The sequence below is a fragment of the Syngnathoides biaculeatus genome, chromosome 9 (assembly GCF_019802595.1).
Source record: "Syngnathoides biaculeatus isolate LvHL_M chromosome 9, ASM1980259v1, whole genome shotgun sequence".
NCBI lineage: Eukaryota > Metazoa > Chordata > Actinopteri > Syngnathiformes > Syngnathidae > Syngnathoides > Syngnathoides biaculeatus.
This window is the reverse complement of record NC_084648.1, coordinates 16,028,792-16,045,576: the sequence shown is the minus strand read 5'-3', so window position 1 is coordinate 16,045,576 and position 16,785 is coordinate 16,028,792. Positions and strand designations below refer to the sequence as shown.

General features: G+C 42.9%; 1 protein-coding gene across 3 annotated transcripts in view; it reads right to left on the bottom strand.

Moving 5' to 3' along the window:
• The window catches only part of npnta (nephronectin a), a 64,813-nt gene that overhangs the window by 26,440 nt on the left and 21,588 nt on the right, over window positions 1–16,785 (bottom strand). For 2 of the 3 annotated variants that reach the window (XM_061830651.1, XM_061830652.1), the window contains one exon: window positions 13,250–13,342. The exons of the other annotated variant lie outside the window; for it this stretch is intronic. In XM_061830651.1, coding sequence (XP_061686635.1) covers window positions 13,250–13,342 — 93 coding nt within the window. The remainder of the gene's footprint in view (window positions 1–13,249; window positions 13,343–16,785) is intronic. 3 annotated transcript variants of the gene reach the window in all.

The following is a 16,785-nucleotide window of genomic DNA, read 5'->3' as shown; positions in this document are numbered from 1 at the left end:
CGAGCCGCGTGTAATGGATAGACGCTATTAAATCCCGCCGAGTTCACCAGGACGCCATCCAGCTGTCTCTCACAGAAGCACTTTGTCATTCTCGGCTTCTTTCATGTTGACAGGCCACCCATCGGGCGTGTAAAAAAAATCCCATCAGAAAAAAATTAGTCGTTCTTTGCCACCAGAGGTCTGGAGCACAGGTGGAGCTAAGAACTATAAATCTCGGTTCCCCCGTTGCAATCGCGTCACTGTCATTGCTGCTTTGTAGCTGTCACCGAGCTGAGAAACAATCCCGATACAACTTCATTTTCTTTCCTAAATGCTTTACCAAGGGAAATGTGACAGCTTTATTCCTTATTTATGCTCAAAGGCCCCCCGAGGCGACTTGGTGGCAGATGATTTTGACATTTTTCCAGTGTGGAAAAATCACAGGTGTGACTAATAGCCCTGATAACTCAACTCCTTAGCGAACTGGCAGCGTAATCGTGCCCTACAAACGCAAATTGCATTGCAAGCTTTAATTACTGAAGTGCAGACGGGGAAGTGCCTTTTAAGGGGGATGCTTTCATAAACATTGGCACCGACATCGTTGTGAGTAAATACGGTTACCGATACAAACCAGCATGCCTTCCTGACATGATTTGGTAGAAAAGTGCAAATGTTATTTGCTATAGTTCTTGCGTTCCTCTGTCAAAACACTGTATTGAGCAATGTAGCCCAGCTTTTCAACATCAGAAATATGTAGCTTAAAAAAAACCAAAACACTTGTCATAGCCTCTAAATCCTGGCCAGATCCAATAATGAAACTGCATTGTGATGATCCTTTATTGAACATAACTTGCTTAGATATCCAGGTCCAACTGGGAAGTACAAAATGTTATTTTTCCATTGATTAAAGGGCTTACATTTCAAGACTATTATTTCAGGAAAAGGAGCGCCAATTAGCTTTCTTCAGTCAGTTCAATGACGCGTGTAAGAAGAGCTTAAGGGCGAGGAGTCCAAATGGGCTAGTTCACAGGCTAACAAAGAGGAATGGAAGAAAAGAGAAGATCAACAGTGGTCTCCATGACATCGGTAAACAAATCTAGGATTGAGTATCACGGGCTCATGGAGATTCCATCATCACAAGATGGTCAGGTCAGATGAATGCTATGCAATAGACACGTGCACAGCGCTTTGTCGGTGGGACTTCTGGATAGCGTCTAAATTTAACGTAGAGTAAAGCACAGGCTCATTTGGACATATGATAGAATGCCGCTATTTATAGCTAAAGCCTCGCTGCTTAATGGGTGACTACAGTTGGCATTAGCTTTGAATGCAGCTGTGGAATGCATTCCGTCTGCACTCCAAACATTCAGGGGGCAGCATTTCGGCAAAAAACAACAACAAAAAAAAAAAAATACTATAGAGCTCACACACCTACATCACCAAAGTCACGTGACGGTCTAGCAAAGCATTGTTCAATGCTAGGTCGGTTGGAGACGGCACAAAAATACGACGCCCAGAGTTTTCTCCGATACCGCTAAAGATTTAGTAGGTGATAATAAACGAAGGTACGTGGAAAAATTGAGAGACACTTGGCATGAGGACCCATATTTAATGCTGAAGTCGATGTTTTCGCCGATAAGAAAGTGGACTCTTCACCTGCTTCCGCTTGTCTTGGACAACTGGATCTGCACACGGATCTGGTGAGTAAGTCGTCGAGATTTACACGGAGTTTGAAAGCGTAGAAAAGTCTGGATGCATACAAATACTTTGTTGCTGGATCTTGTTCTGGTGGCGGTTTTGACGGCTCGTGAACGCGGAAGAGTGTTCGGCTACACGTTAACCTTTGCCGGAATCCAGCGAGTATTCAATACAAATACCAACATTTTAATAAATAACCCCTGCTTTTACACAAACTCACACTCATTAACTATAATTCCCCCCCAAAAAAAAAAAAAAAAAAAAAAAAGATTGCGAGTCGGCTCCTCCGTACATCGAAGCATGTTGCGGCCACACATTAAATTTCGGTAAACTTCTCCATGACAGACACTTTTTTTTTTTTCTTTTGAATATGCATTGTTCTCAAATGAGTCCAATGTGCACTTAAAAAAAGAAAACTGCTGGGATAGGTCTCACCCCCATACACGGAAGCGCGTTGCAGCCACACGTTAACCTATGTAAACATTACTGTGACCGATGGTTTCTTTTCTTTTTTTTTTTTTAAACGCATTGGACTCATCTGAAAACAATGCATATTTCAAAAAAATAAATGAAAATTCTGTCGCGGAGAGGTATACTGAAGTTTAACATGTGGCCGCAAGACGCTTCTGTGTACGTTGGAGACGACTCCCTGTCTTTTTTTAACTTAGCATTATAAATACTTTTTGGTAATTTCAGATTGAGAAGAATAATTCCTACCTGAAATGAAGCGATTGCTACTCAGTCGTGTGTGTGTATTTTGGTCGGGCACCATCCACCACGTTTAATTGCCGAAATCCATCGAACTTTTCAGCCGGTATTCTATAGAATGACCGCTTTGAATGTCTGTCTCGTCTATTGTAACAACAGACAGCGCAACAAGTCTCGGACATTGTGAATATTCTGCTCCGGTTCAATGTCCCCCACACTGTCGAGCAGCTCTTTTTGACCTGCAATATGGCGCCGTGAAAATGGTGACGTCATGTCTACGAGCTCTATATGCTCCCAGGGCAGCTACAGTACTTTAACATGTTACGAAAACAATTCACGTTTGTATATTCTAAATTATGTAGTGCAAAACAAAGCAAAGAAGAAAAAACATAAATCTGGCACAAGATTGATGTTTGTCACATGTCAGTAAAACTTCATAATCAATTAGAATGAGTGAAACATTTGGACAGTGGACACATGAACGACCATTTTTGTTTGCACCCTCATTAGTGGCTTGCACGTCAAAACTGAGTCGAACCGCTTCAGTCATTCAAACTCAAATGTCAACTACAGGTCCCATTTTGGCAATAATAAATCACACAGCTGGACCACGCACAACACGTGTGTTTTTGAAGCCCTTAAAATAATTCACCTGCACTTTGGTCGATGGGAAGCATTTCATTGCTTCATCTTTAAAAGCTCCACACCTCGCGCACACTCATGCGCGCCTAAAACAAAAAACAAAACAAAACCTCACTCTTCACCTTTTTAATTAGCGCCGTCTGCCTGCCGAAGGAACGCGCGCTTCTTTGCAAATTTGATGGCGGGGTGTCCTCATTACCGTGACAACTGTGAAGCAAAAGTGACGCCGTCCAGTGGGTGTCTTTGCTTCCCCGCGGCGCCGAAATCCGAGGTCAAAACAAACTCACACTAAACAATGTTGAATGGACTCTTGCAAAACTATCTTTTATTTTTTTGTTTTGAATGGCAAATCGTATTAATCGGGGCTTCTCAAACTTTTTGGGGCCAGGGACCTGTTTCGGGGGAGAAGTTTGTCAATTTAATTTGTCAATTGCTGTATGATTGTACTTATTGCCATCTGATAGAACACAATTAATTTGTTCTGTCTGGCACTATGCCTCACTGGCATAAAAAGATGAACAAAGATACATTATTTATGGTAAATATCTATATATTTTTGAACAATTAAGAACACAAGCATATATAGTCAATAAACACGTCATTTAAATCAGGCGTGCTCAGACTTATTTACCCCAAGATCTACTTTTCAAGCAGCCAGCGCGAGCTACCGACAACTGGGGGTGATGCTGCCTAATCGTTTTAAGGTTAATGTTATGTTGCCTCGTATATTTAAAATACAGATTTAGCTTTCTGTACACTGTATTGTCTGTGCAAAGGTGGAACTTTAAAATGACACACCATCTCATCCTGCACTTTCTACTTTGGCTTCAGACCAGACCTTTAGCCACTCGGAAAAGAGAAAATCTCGTCCAGTTTAACCACTTTTTCTTCAATTATTCACATACTCCATCAGTCATTTCATTTTAAAACAACAGCATTTTTTAACTTTCTCCATTCATATCGAAAGTAAACATAAGCAGCATGTCTACCTCGTCTTTGCTCTACGTTGCCCAGACTGTAAAGCAGCGGTGGTGGACGCTGTCATTATAAAACACAATGATGGGCTGCGTGAGTACAGTAACATTTGTAATTATTAGTGTCCGCCTTTAAGAGCGGGAGCCGGGTGTAAGGTACCCTAGGAAAAAGAGTGTAGCGGAGCAGCAGTCTTTCTTAGAGACAGTTCCGTGTGCTGCCTAAAAGAAACCAGTGGCTTCTTCTTTTAATTTTTTTTACAGTACGTATGTGAATTGTGCCATTGGATGTAACAACCAGTCATCCCTCACTTATTGAATCACATTGCAAAATGCCCAAAAACTGAACAGCTGGATGTTATACTTTCAATTTGCATTGGATTATTAATTTTTATTGCATGCGCAACGCAGAATATCTGCGGAGAAACTGCATCAGCGCAGTTTAGAGGGAACATTGGCTGACGTCTTTTTTTTGGCACGCCGTCCCGCGATCGACCAAGACTGGTCTGATCGACGCATGGGGCACCCCTGATTTAAACAGACTCATTTCCCCATCTTGTGATCAGATCACTGCACCATTTTACAAGTGTTATTTTCAAATCCAAACTCGTCACACTGTCCGAGGTATTGGCTTGCTCCTGTTCTTCATTGAAGTCCCTCCTTCACAGGAAGTTAACACTCCCTCGCAACTCAGACTGGTGTCCTGTTTACCACTTCCTGTGCCCCCCCACCCCCCAATTGCATGGGGTAGAACTGCCTAGCCATCTTACTATTAATATAACATGCTCTTCTATTTGGTAATCCTCACAGGATGGAGAGCAGCACTCCCCGACTCACTAGTTCTGTCGTGTCTCTTCAAATTTGCGAAGCGTCATGTCCCTTCTTCACAGGAAATAAGTCCGAACCCATGTCCTGTCCTGTCCTGTCTTGTCTTCTCTTTCCTGCTACTCATTGTGTCCCTTCCTCATACGGTGTCGCCCTGGCAAGCCACCTCACTCCCCTTTGGTACTTGCTGGATCTCTTCTTCGCATAGTGGACAGGAAAAGGATACCGAGCTAGCTACTGCTGCCTAGCTAGCTCGGTATCCTTGTCCTGTCCACTATTTATTACTCATCGTGTCGCTTTCTAACAGGGTGCATTACCACTTCACATATACAGGGATGAGAATGACCAATTTGGAAAAAACACTGAAAATGTCTGTCGACGGGGAGTTTGAGTTTCCTCCTGGATATTTTTTGCTCCTATCGGAACACAGACTGCACAGCACTTTGCCGGGAATGTCCACTTTTTGTATGTGTTCGGTTAGACATGTTGATACCGTTTTCGGTCCTATCTGCACGGTTCCACTTTTTTCAAGCCGTGCCCGTCTGAAACGTTTTTTGATTCCAGCATCCTTGCCAGTTGCCCTCACTCGATCTTCATCCTTTTTTTCTAACACTTTCCCCATCGTAAAACTTTGAACACGCCGTCGCTCAGTTCGCGCTATGTCCCACGCGCCATTACTTGGCTAACTAACAAGTTCCACTGCGATTTCTGAGAACCGAGAACACATGTACATGGCAATGGTGAAACTCTATTAACCACTAACACGATTGGATCGTTATACTGTATAACTCTGTTGTCCAATCGAGTAAATCTGCCGCAAACAATTTTTAATGTTTATGTCGCAAAATGCAAATATTTACACTAACCGAGCAAGTTAGAACGGCACATGATAGTCGTGCTTGTGCTAGCACTAAGCTGAACTTGCAGCTCGGAGCCCACCACCGAGAGGCAGGCGCACGATACCCTACCCCCAAACCACCCCCATTAAATTTTCACAACGGATTTGCTCTTATCTCGAGAATGGTCATTTTGGTCTGAAAAAGTCAGAAATCCGCCGATCGGCGTAAAATTCTCAACCCTGCATACAGCTAAAATTTAACTCCTGTACAATGTTTATGTTGTCTGATCCGATTGTTGTTTTGAGTCTCTCTCTCTCTCTCTCGAGAGAGAGAGAGAGAGAGAGAGAGAGAGAGAGAGAGAGAGAGAGAGAGAGAGAGAGAGATCTCTCTCTCTCTCCTCTCTCTCTCTCTCTCTCTCTCTCTCTCTCTCTCTCTCTGGTCCTTCTCCTTTCCAATAAATATCTTAATGCTCGTAATAACAAAAGGGAGTATATCAAATGCTCGGGTTGCACAGCAAAGCTCTTCTGGGATGATAAGGCACAAAGAAGTTGGGTAAAAGAGCAGTAACAAAAATAAAGCCTTATATTACCTTTCTGTACCATGATTGTGCCAAAAACTACAAGGAACGCCTAAAGGCATAGAAAGGTGTATGTACTCAATGACATATTCTACCAAGGCGCTACGGTGGATCAGCTGGTAAAGCGTTGGCCTCACAGTTCCGAGGTCCCGGGTTCAATCCCGGATCCGCCTGTGTGGAGTTTGCGTGTTCTCCCCGTGCCTGCGTGAGTTTTCTCCGGGCACTTCGGTTTCCTTCCACATCCCCAAAACATCCAACGTCAATCGGACACTCTAAATTGCCCCTTGGTGCGATTGTGAGTGCGGCTGTTTGTCTCGATGTGCCCCGCGACTGGCTGGCAACCAGTTCAGGGCGTACCCCGCCTCCTGCCGGCATAGGCTCCAGGACTCCGTGCGACCCTTGTGAGGGGTAAGCAGCTAAGAAAATGGATGGATATTCTAACAAATATCGATATTAAAAATCATTCTTCGAATCTTCAAGTACGCATTTACCATCACATGCATCATCATCTCACTTCCTAACTTCCAGGCTAGCAAAGCTACTCCCCACGATAAAAGATGTTCGTCTCTCAGTAGTGAAGCATCACTTTAACATTCTTCCTTGACACCCATTACTTTCCCATTATTCAGGGCTTTGGTACCTTCTTATGGCATTTTACGAAAATTACAGAAAGAGCACAAAAGCTTTTCGGCGAACGGGTAAACATAGCTTTCACAGAAAAAGTATTGTGGGGACTGGAGAATAGCCAAGGTTCATTGTTCGACAAATACAATTTACAGTTGTAGGCTTTCTGATACAGATGACACTTGAAAACAAACACAGAAAGTGAGATGATCTTTAATCTGTCTGAATCCTCACAGTGTATGCCCATGATATGGCGTTTTGCATGTTGTTGGAAGTGAAGTGGACTCATGTACTGGGGAAACAAGTCTCATGAGGTATGGCATGCTGCATTCCCTACAAAGATCTCATCAATGGGTTCCTTTTCTCAAAGATTCTCTCTCCAGGCACTGTTCTAACGGTAAAGAAGTGGTTGCAAGCGGTGTCCAAGGTTTCAGAATAGCCTTTAGAGAGCAAAGATGATAAAAGAGAAGGCTTAGGATCGACACATGCTCTGCATTTCATGCGAGGATTCCTCTAATTTGGTTCTAGACTGATGTTTCTTGTGATCTTCCACACAAAGAAGGAGGACTTTAGGGATAGAGATGGAGAGTGACATCATCTCCTTTCACCATGCAGCACGTCGGAAAGATAAATCTCACCCTCCGTCACCGGATGACGATCCACCGGTAGATAAATGGGTAGGTGACCGGGCCACATCGGTGGAGTCAAATAGTGCAGCTCTTCTTCTTGCAAAAGAAGACGGTGGAGGAAGAAAGAAGGTCATTTCAGAGAGAAAAGTGGTGGAGGGACAAGAGAATGAGAAGGCAATGGATTAGAACACCTCTGACCGCCACATTCCTGGAAAGTAAAGAGGAACATTATGCAGTAAAGAGGATTACACTTGTGGAAATGCACATGGAAGAAGGCCATTTGGGAGAAAGTGGTCTCTTTCTCCTGCCAGCCGTTCAACCACTCCTTTTTTTTGTAGTAGGATCCCAGGGAATTACAGTATCTTATGGATTTGTACCATCCTTCAGTAAAGCGCATCAGGAGGCTCAAAGACCGCCGCTTCCATTTAAAGAAGCGAATCATCGCCCTGACGACGAACGCTTAAGCCTGAGGAATTTTAGGTATTCTGCTTTCTCCCTGTCAAACTATGTTCTCCTCAGGCAGCGGACACCTGTTTGTATGTGACGGCGAAGACGACAGTGCTACACTTCACCGATCTGGACAGCGATGATTTCACGAGCCGACGCGGAAAGTGAATAGTTTCCATCGTTCCAAATATAGAGAATAAAACCTCAAAAAAAAAGCCGCTTTTACGCTTTACTAACCAGGTTGCTGTTGCGTAAAAATGACAGGAGTGTCATGAATACAAGCTTCGCTATTTCATCCACAACAGTTGTAGCATGAATTATTAATACAGTGAAGTATTGTTGTAAAATACATCTGCACATTTTATAGAGATTTCAATGACTCGGCAGCGGCTGAAACTCGCTCTCTTAAAACTCGGAAATGGCGTGTTGGTATTTAGCCGAGGAGAGAGGGTAGGTACAAACGCCAAGTGGGAAGGTACTAGTTAGATAAATTTAGAAACTTTAGCCGTAGTTCATACGGATTTTGTGGTAAATTTTACGTATGCGGCCGTATATCACAAATCCCGCGGATTCTGAAAATTTCCGTTTGCTTTTGCCCAGAATGGCGCTAGTCTACTCACTTGTGGGGAAAAGCCAAAACTGGGGAATTCCAAACGTAGCCTCCATCAAAGATTTTTTTGTCGCAGCAGGCAAATGTTGATTTAGATTAGCAAAATACTTTCGTTTCCGGTGGCTTTCCAGTAAATCCTCGGCCCGGATCGAGCACCGCCGAGGCGGACACTTCACCGCGGGAAACACGGAGGCCGCGGCCGAGGAGCTGCCGGTCGGCTCTCGGCTCCCTGTCACATTCGATCAAATCGTTAACGGTACGCTACTGGTGACGCCGACCTATCGAGATAGGAGCTACGTGGGATATTACATGACTGCAACAAAAAGTGAGCGTCATTTTTTATCTTGACTTTGATCATTTGTGGCTGAAATTAATTTGACTTAAATCGTAGCTAATGTAGCGTGGGCCTCATTACAAATACATGGGATTATTGTAGCTGACATTGTAGCTCTCTTGCTAGCCTTCTAGCTCATGGTCGTGTTTTTATAACAGCTGACAATAATATCATCGAATGATGCGTTTTCCCCACAAGGGTGTCATATCTATGTCAAGATAGACGTTCCATTTACTAAGATTGAGAATGGCTTCATGGGAACAATAGCTAATGTCAGTGAGTTCATATATAGCTTATTGTTAGCCTTATTATACAGATCATCTCCTTCCTTTATGAACTAAAAATAAGGAATTGATCATCGGCATTCAGTAGATATGTAATCTTTCAAAACATTTTTTTCTTTTCCCATCACTGATTCTCTTTGGTGAATCTCTCTTACAAATAGCTGAGGTATTGTATGTAGCCTGGCTGATAAATAGCCATCTTTTTGGTCATTGTACTTAGTAGAATTTGACATTAACTTCAGATATTATCATTATGGAGCTCTACAATAAAAATCTTTGAAAAACTTTGTGTATTTTCCCTTCTGTTATTTTGACATATAATTTGCTTCGGTATATTATGAGGATTTTTTGCTCTCTATAAGGATTTTTTTTTGGAGTTTATACAGGTTGGCGCTCCAAAAAGTTGACAGGTATGCACAGGTAACTTGCACATTTGTAAAAGGCACCATTCATATTGAAAGGTAGTACATAAATGTTTTGCAGGAACATATGCTGCCATCCAAGCAACAGCTTTTTCAGGGACATCCTGTTTATTTCAGGAAGACAAGACCAACCAAAATTCATTTTAAAACTTCATGGCTTTGTAATTGAGTGTGAATACTAAACTGCCCAGCCAGCAGTCCAGACATTTGAAAACGTGTGACACATTAGGAATCGCAAAATATGAAAATGGAGGGCTTTTGAGCAAATGAAGCTGACAGCTTCAACAATGAGTTTCCTCAGTTCCGAAATGCTTATTCTCAATAGAATACCTTCCATCTTTCAGGCCTTCCTTCCTTTCATACCTCCTTTGTTGGCTTGCGTCCACCCAGCCTTTCAATTTCCATTTTACCTTAAATAACTACAAAATGTTTTTCCCCATCCTATATGTGAAAGTGTTTTGTTTAAAGCCACATTCTAGATAGAGTTGGAGACCTGGTACTTCCAGCTAAGTCAACTCAACCTCATAAAGTCACCTATACGCAATAATCATCTAATTAGAAGGTTCGCTTCCGTCACTGGTCGAGTGCCGCCAAACTGTCGGCACAGATTATTGCAGGGAGGTTTGTTTTTTTTTTTTCTTCTCCGCGCAGCGTGATTAAAATCCCCAGACGCTTGCAGGCATCTGGAGGAGGATCTTGACAGCCGTTTATTTAACGATTCATTTATATGCAATCCCATCTCGACGGTGAGCACAAAAATAGCAAAAGGAAGTCGTATAAATACTAAGATAGCGCTGATGGTAAAAAGGCAAATTTTCCGCGCATAATGACGGGCTCCGAAGGAGGTTGAATGCGATCGCAGGCCTTTGTAGGGAAATCATTAAAATACTACATACTGTAATACTATATATTTGGGGTACAGTATTTGAGCACGTGGTTTCCAATGAGATAAACTAATTCAGTTCTTAGCCAACAGCACATGGGTTTTTGTAAAAAATCCAATCCCTCCGGTACACGTGTGTTAGGGGCAAGCGCTCAACTTTTCCTGTGTTGCGTGTTGCGTTTGCCGAGTGTTTTTAACGGGGTTGCTGGTCAGAGCGCCTGCAGGGTCATGTGTCTGTCTTCGCCTCCCACTTAAAGCGCTGGAATGCGTGTCCGTTTACTAATGCAGGTGCACTGCAGACACGTTTCGGTTGCATTGACTGATCAAGGCTCTTAGCTGTGGTTTCATTTCGCAGATCATGATGCGATTTAAAACGCTTTAACCTTTACCGGCACACGCAAACCGGGTGGGCAACTTACAGCGCCCGGGCTCATAAGGGGGCACGGCGTCGGCGGCGACGCACATCAATCGTAAACCCCAAATCAATGTTTAATGAAGGCATGCATTTAAATGAGCCAGTTTAATCTATGGCTCATGAATAATTCACTCCCCCTTCCATACTGTGTGCTGGGTTAAAACACCCCGAGGGTGCCTCCAGAAATGAAATTGCTGAAGAGGGGGGGGGGGGGGTAAAAAAATTGTGTTGAAAGCTTCGAAAATGCACGTGGGTTCAGTGAGATATTGCGATAAAACAGTCTGATGTGGCCATCACAGCGGATGCACGTTGAGCCAGCTCAAAGATTTAAGGTAGGGCGCTTCTGTCCGGGTTCAAATGCAAAAGTGTACAATTTAGATTTTTGTAAAATGACTTAAAAAAAAAAAAAAAAAATCTGGATTCATTCCAGGTTAAGGCTAATTATTATAAATTGGGCTACTCTCAAGTTTACATCCGTTGAACAGGAAGCTAATTCCGATCAAATTTAACTTTTACTGAAAGAGGTCTTTGATATCAATAATTTGCAAAAACAACTTGGAGAAAACGGTTCCGTTTAAAAACAGACAAATCCCCAAATTTCACAGTTATAAACATATGTGGGCGGTACGATGCCGAAGCTATAGAGAGTTTCCCCTCGCAGTTCTGAGGACCGGAGTTCAAATCCCGGCCCTGCCTGTGTGGAGTTTGCATTTTCTCCTCGTGCCTGCGTGGGTTTTCTCCGGCACTCCGGTTTCCTCCCACATCCCAAAAACATGCATTATTTAGAGATTCTAAATTGCCCCTAGGTGTGATTGTGTGTGCGACTGATGTCTGTCTGCATCTGCCCCGCGATTAGCTGGCAACCAGTTCAGGGTCTACCCCGACATTCCGCGAAGGAGCTAAAAGTCTCACCCACCTCGAGCCAACCTGGTTTTTAATGGCAAACATGAACCTTTTCCTGTCTGACGGCGTGAATTCCTCCACGAAGCACGTTTCTTTCTTACGTGTCAACGAGGGGGGAAGGGGAAGCAAATGCAGAAAAATGTGCACAAAAGGTTGAAATGAGGGTTCAGTGATCGAGATCTTATCTTGGAGGGAAAGAAGAAACACTCGTGTGGAAAACACTCATATCCAGCAGTCCAATCAGTGTTTCATCGCTGCAAATTTGTGATGAAAACACAAGGCAGTTTCACTCTGTGACCAAACGCTACCGCACTAAGAGTGTGCTGTTCAAGATCTACAATAACACAATTATTCACGAAGACGGCAAGAAATTGTAGTCTGAAATGATTTGGGAATTCTTGGGATCTTCGGATCAAATTCAGCTAGGACGCAGTTGTTGTTGTCTCGAAAAGGTTATCTTGAAAGGCTATCCCGTGGTGTGGGCTGTGAGTTTTTGGCAAGGCTGACGATAAAATACATGCCCCTCTAGGGTCTAAGTCGAGAGCTCGTTAATACTGTAGGGGTAACCAACTTAGGTCTGTAGACTGAAAACGTTTTGGGGGTAACGGCCTGCATTCTCCTCTCTCAACCAGGTTAAAATGGATGCTCCACAGGGTTTAAGTCTGGAGAGTGAAATGTTTTTTTTTTTTTTTGGGGGGGGGGGGGGTGTTTGTCCTTTAATCTGCATTGTTTTCACCTCTGGTAAAAAAAAAAAAAAACATACTCTACAGGGTTAAAGTCTGGAGCTCAAATTTATTTTACAGGTTAACTCTCTATAGTTTACTCTGTTTATAAGGTAAAACAAATGCAAAAATTGATATTGTTGATGTCAATGGGTCACAACCTTGATTCATTACTCAATATGAAGTCTTAATTCAGTTTTGTTCGGTCATTATGACTGAAACCATGAAAATCTTGAAATCAACCCATCATATTTACACATTAAATTGATCAACTAGTTTCAGAATCAGAAATCAAGGGTATTTTTTTTAACCATTGTTGATGTTTGGTAACACAAAAATGCTTGCAGCATCATCATTTATGATGGTACAATTTGAAATTTTGGCCCAGATTTGAACAATAATCATGGAAGTTGATACAAATGATTTGCCTTTGCGGGCCATATAGAATCATGTGGCGGGCCGCATCTGAGCCCCGGGCAATGGGTTTGACACCTGTGGTCGAAATGGAAACCCCTTGAAATATAAACTGGATCGTTGATATCGTAATCAAATCAAAATGCTTTCACTCTGCATCAAACACAAAGAAATTGGGCTTCCTGATTGCGTTCATCGGAATTGGGGTACATGAGGTGTTAGGGGTGGGAAATCCAAATTGCATCACTTGAACTATGTCGTGATCCGGCCCGAGCGTTTCGGCTGGAGCGAGTCTTGCACGACGCGGGGCTCGGCCCACTCACCTTGATTGCAAGTCTTTCCCGTGAATCCCGGGTGACATTTGCACTTGTTGGGCCCCACGCAGTCTCCGTGCTTGCAACCCGACTGGCAAAGCGCTGAGGGGAATTCAGAGAGGAAGAGGAGTTTCATTACCGCCCCTTCGTCACCCGGGCTTTTAAAAAAGCGTGACACTTTTGAGCAGTAAAACCAGCAGTATGGTGCAATTACGGAGGACGAGACTTTATCCTAGAAGTGGTTTGATGGACATTTAAGGGTAAAATGGTTCAATCTATGACAAGGGTAACTAAGGGTACAATGCTTAGTTCTACTGACACCTTTCGGAACATGCAGTAGTACAGCGCTTAAATTTATGAGACCACCCGTCATAAAAACAAGATACAGCATAATGAAGCGCTTTATTATGGACTCTTCCATTTTCACGACGTTTTATCTTGCCGAACAGAATGAATGAGGACTTATCGGGTAAAATCACAAGCACTTTTGCCTGGATTTATTATCCAATTATCTTTTTAAAGTATTATTTTCACTTGAAGTGAAGCATATATCGAATGTTCTGAACTCCTGTTTCCACAAGTATCGCATAACGCTGTCTTTTTTTTTTGACAGCACACCAGCTGAAATTGAATTATCAGCGCCTCTGCAGCAGGGAAGTGGTGCTCTCCAATTTTGTGCAATCGCTTCATGTTGTGATTAATAAACCATTTCATTCCGACAGATCACTGAATTGATTATTATGCTGACGGGAGCGGCCAATTAAGAAAATAAAGCAGCCGAGATGGGAGAGCGCGAATGCTCAGCTAATGAGTAATTTAATCAATTATTTTTTTGTTTCATTATGCTCTGTTCACAATAAGGAATGTTTTTTTTTTTATTAATCTATTGGATATATATATATATCGGCGTAAAAAATATGCCAAACAAATATGAGCGTTCATCCTAACGGGACAAGCCGAAAGAAACTTACTTTTACTATATATATATATATATATATATATATATATATATATATAATATATATATATATATATGAAAAAATAAACAAAAAAAGAGGGATAAAGAGAGAGACACATATACAAATAAATAAGGGTGTGCAGTGGTACACAAACATGATATATATATATATATATATATATATATTTTTTTTTTTTTTTAAGTATAGTTGCTATTCAATAAAAAGCATGCATCTTCAAATTTAGATTTTTTGTTTGAAAAGGTTTTTTTTTTTTTTTCAAGGAAAAAAGTTGGTAATCCATATTGTACAACAACATTAATGGTAAAGAGCATTGTGCTTATGACTAAAATGATATAAATTTGCAACCAGGAGCTTGAAGCTAGCCCCGTTAGCCCCATAGATGGCAATAAGACCTCGAGTTAGTGGCACAGCAATTTTGCACATTATTTTAGGGATAAAATGAGTACTTTACTTACCTTGGAAAAGACAAGTGTGCGTGTGATTTTTGACAGATTCTACAAGATGAAGCTAACTCTACTCGGAATCTTAATTTGCCATTACAGGTTTTGAGAAACTTGGCCCAAGCAGATAATATAAGCAGAATTGTCATTTAAAGGACGTATATTTAGAAGATTTTTTTTCCCCCCACATAAAAAAAAACAGTTTACAAATAATTTTAATATATAGCATTTAGAGTATTTCTTTAATTTTAGTACACTTTAACTCTTTCGAGCTTGGCTGTAATTAGCCTATCCCGTGGTTCCCGATGTTGATTGGCCCGTCTGCTTTTGGGGGATGCGGCTTAGCAAGTTCAACTGGTTAATTTTGTCATTGATTTTTTATTTTAAACACAGAGACTGATGAATACTTCATGCGCTTGAAATGTCCATTGGACCATCAAGGTGCTGTTGGAAAGTCGTCTGGAACCAAACGAAAGAAACCTCCGCCACTGAGTTAGCTCACCGCAGAGGAATGCTAACCCAGATCAGACGAGGCCATCGGCAGGGCTTCTGATAATATTTATGCGTTAAAAAGATGGCGGCGGGATCAGGGAGCCAGTCAGTGTTGATCAAGCATGGTGGGGACTTACAAAAAACTTCAAAAACTGGAAGGCCAAAGATAGCACATAGGACCGCCATTCCGTGTGGCGACCACACTTTCACTGTGCTGGGCAGTGGAGGGGAGGAATGTTTGGACATTATTATTATTATTATTTTTTTTTTTTTTTTTTTTACAACTATGGCGACATCCCGATTAGGTTAAGTGACCGTGTGATCGATACCGGAATGACATACTGGAATGAACATGAGCTATTTTTTTTGGTTTTGAAGATCATTGTTTTGTTTCCATTTCTAGATGAGACTAAATAGCTTAGCATTGCATTGTAGTGGTGAACAAGTTCTGGTTTGAAGCATTTGGGTGTACTTCCCGTGCGTGTGTGGGTTTTCTCCGGGTATTCCAGCTTCCTTCCACAGTCCAAAAACACGCATGTTACATTAAACTGAAGACTAAACCGTCCAGGGCGGCACGGTGGATCACATGCTAAATAAAGGGTTGGCCTCACAATCCTGTGGAGTTTGTATGTTCTCCCCGTGCCTGGGTGGGTTTTCTCCGGGCACACGGGTTTCCCCTCGCATTTTCCAAAAACATGCAACATTAATTGGACACTCCAAATTGCCCCTCGGTGTGATTGTGAGTGCGGCTCTTTGTCTCGATGTGCCCTCCGATTGGCTGGCAACCGGTTCAGGGTGTCCCCTGCCTCCTGTCCTCTGTCGACAGCTGGGATAGGCTCCAGCACTCCCCGCGACCCTCATGAGGATAAGCGGCAAAGAAAATGGATGAATGGATGGATAAACCATCCGTACTGTGTCAATGTGAGGGGTCATCTTCATGTAGCCTGTCTCTCATCCAAAGTCAGCTGGGATATGCTCCAGGTGAACTGCGACCCAAGTGAGGACAAGCGCGATATAAAATGGACAGATGGGAAATAACAGCGATAAATGATTGTCAATTGTTCAGCTGTATGCAAAGTTAAAAGGAAAATTCCGGTGGTTTGGAGTAACAATGTATCCAATAGGTCATGTAAAATGTACTATGTACTTTTAATTACAAATTTTCAGGTGCGCCCCAGTTCTGCGAGTCACATGACCGACGTGCGCTGATGTGACGTGTTACGTGCCGTTCCAAACGCTCGATTACACAGTTATGCCCAGCGCCGATTTCTCATATTTATCCTCATCTGATGAAGAAATGGCAGTATCGGTCCCCTGGCTGTAAATAATGTTGAATATTCAGATGGTTTTCTGCGGGCGGAATGACGCAGAGTCTGACTACTCGGAGGCCTACGCGCGACATAAGCGTGTAAACAAAGGCCCCCGGGAGCCGCGGATGGTTCTTCGGACGGGAATGAAGCGGAGTCTGACGAGCGAGCTCCGGCGGCGGCCGCGAGCCGAGGTTCCAGGCGGCGGCCGCGAGCCGAGGTTCCAGGCGGCGGCCGCGAGCCGAGGTTCCAGGCGGCGGCCGCGAGCCGAGGTCCAGGCGGCGGCCGCGAGCCGAGGTTCCAGGCGGCGGCCGCGAGCCGAGCCG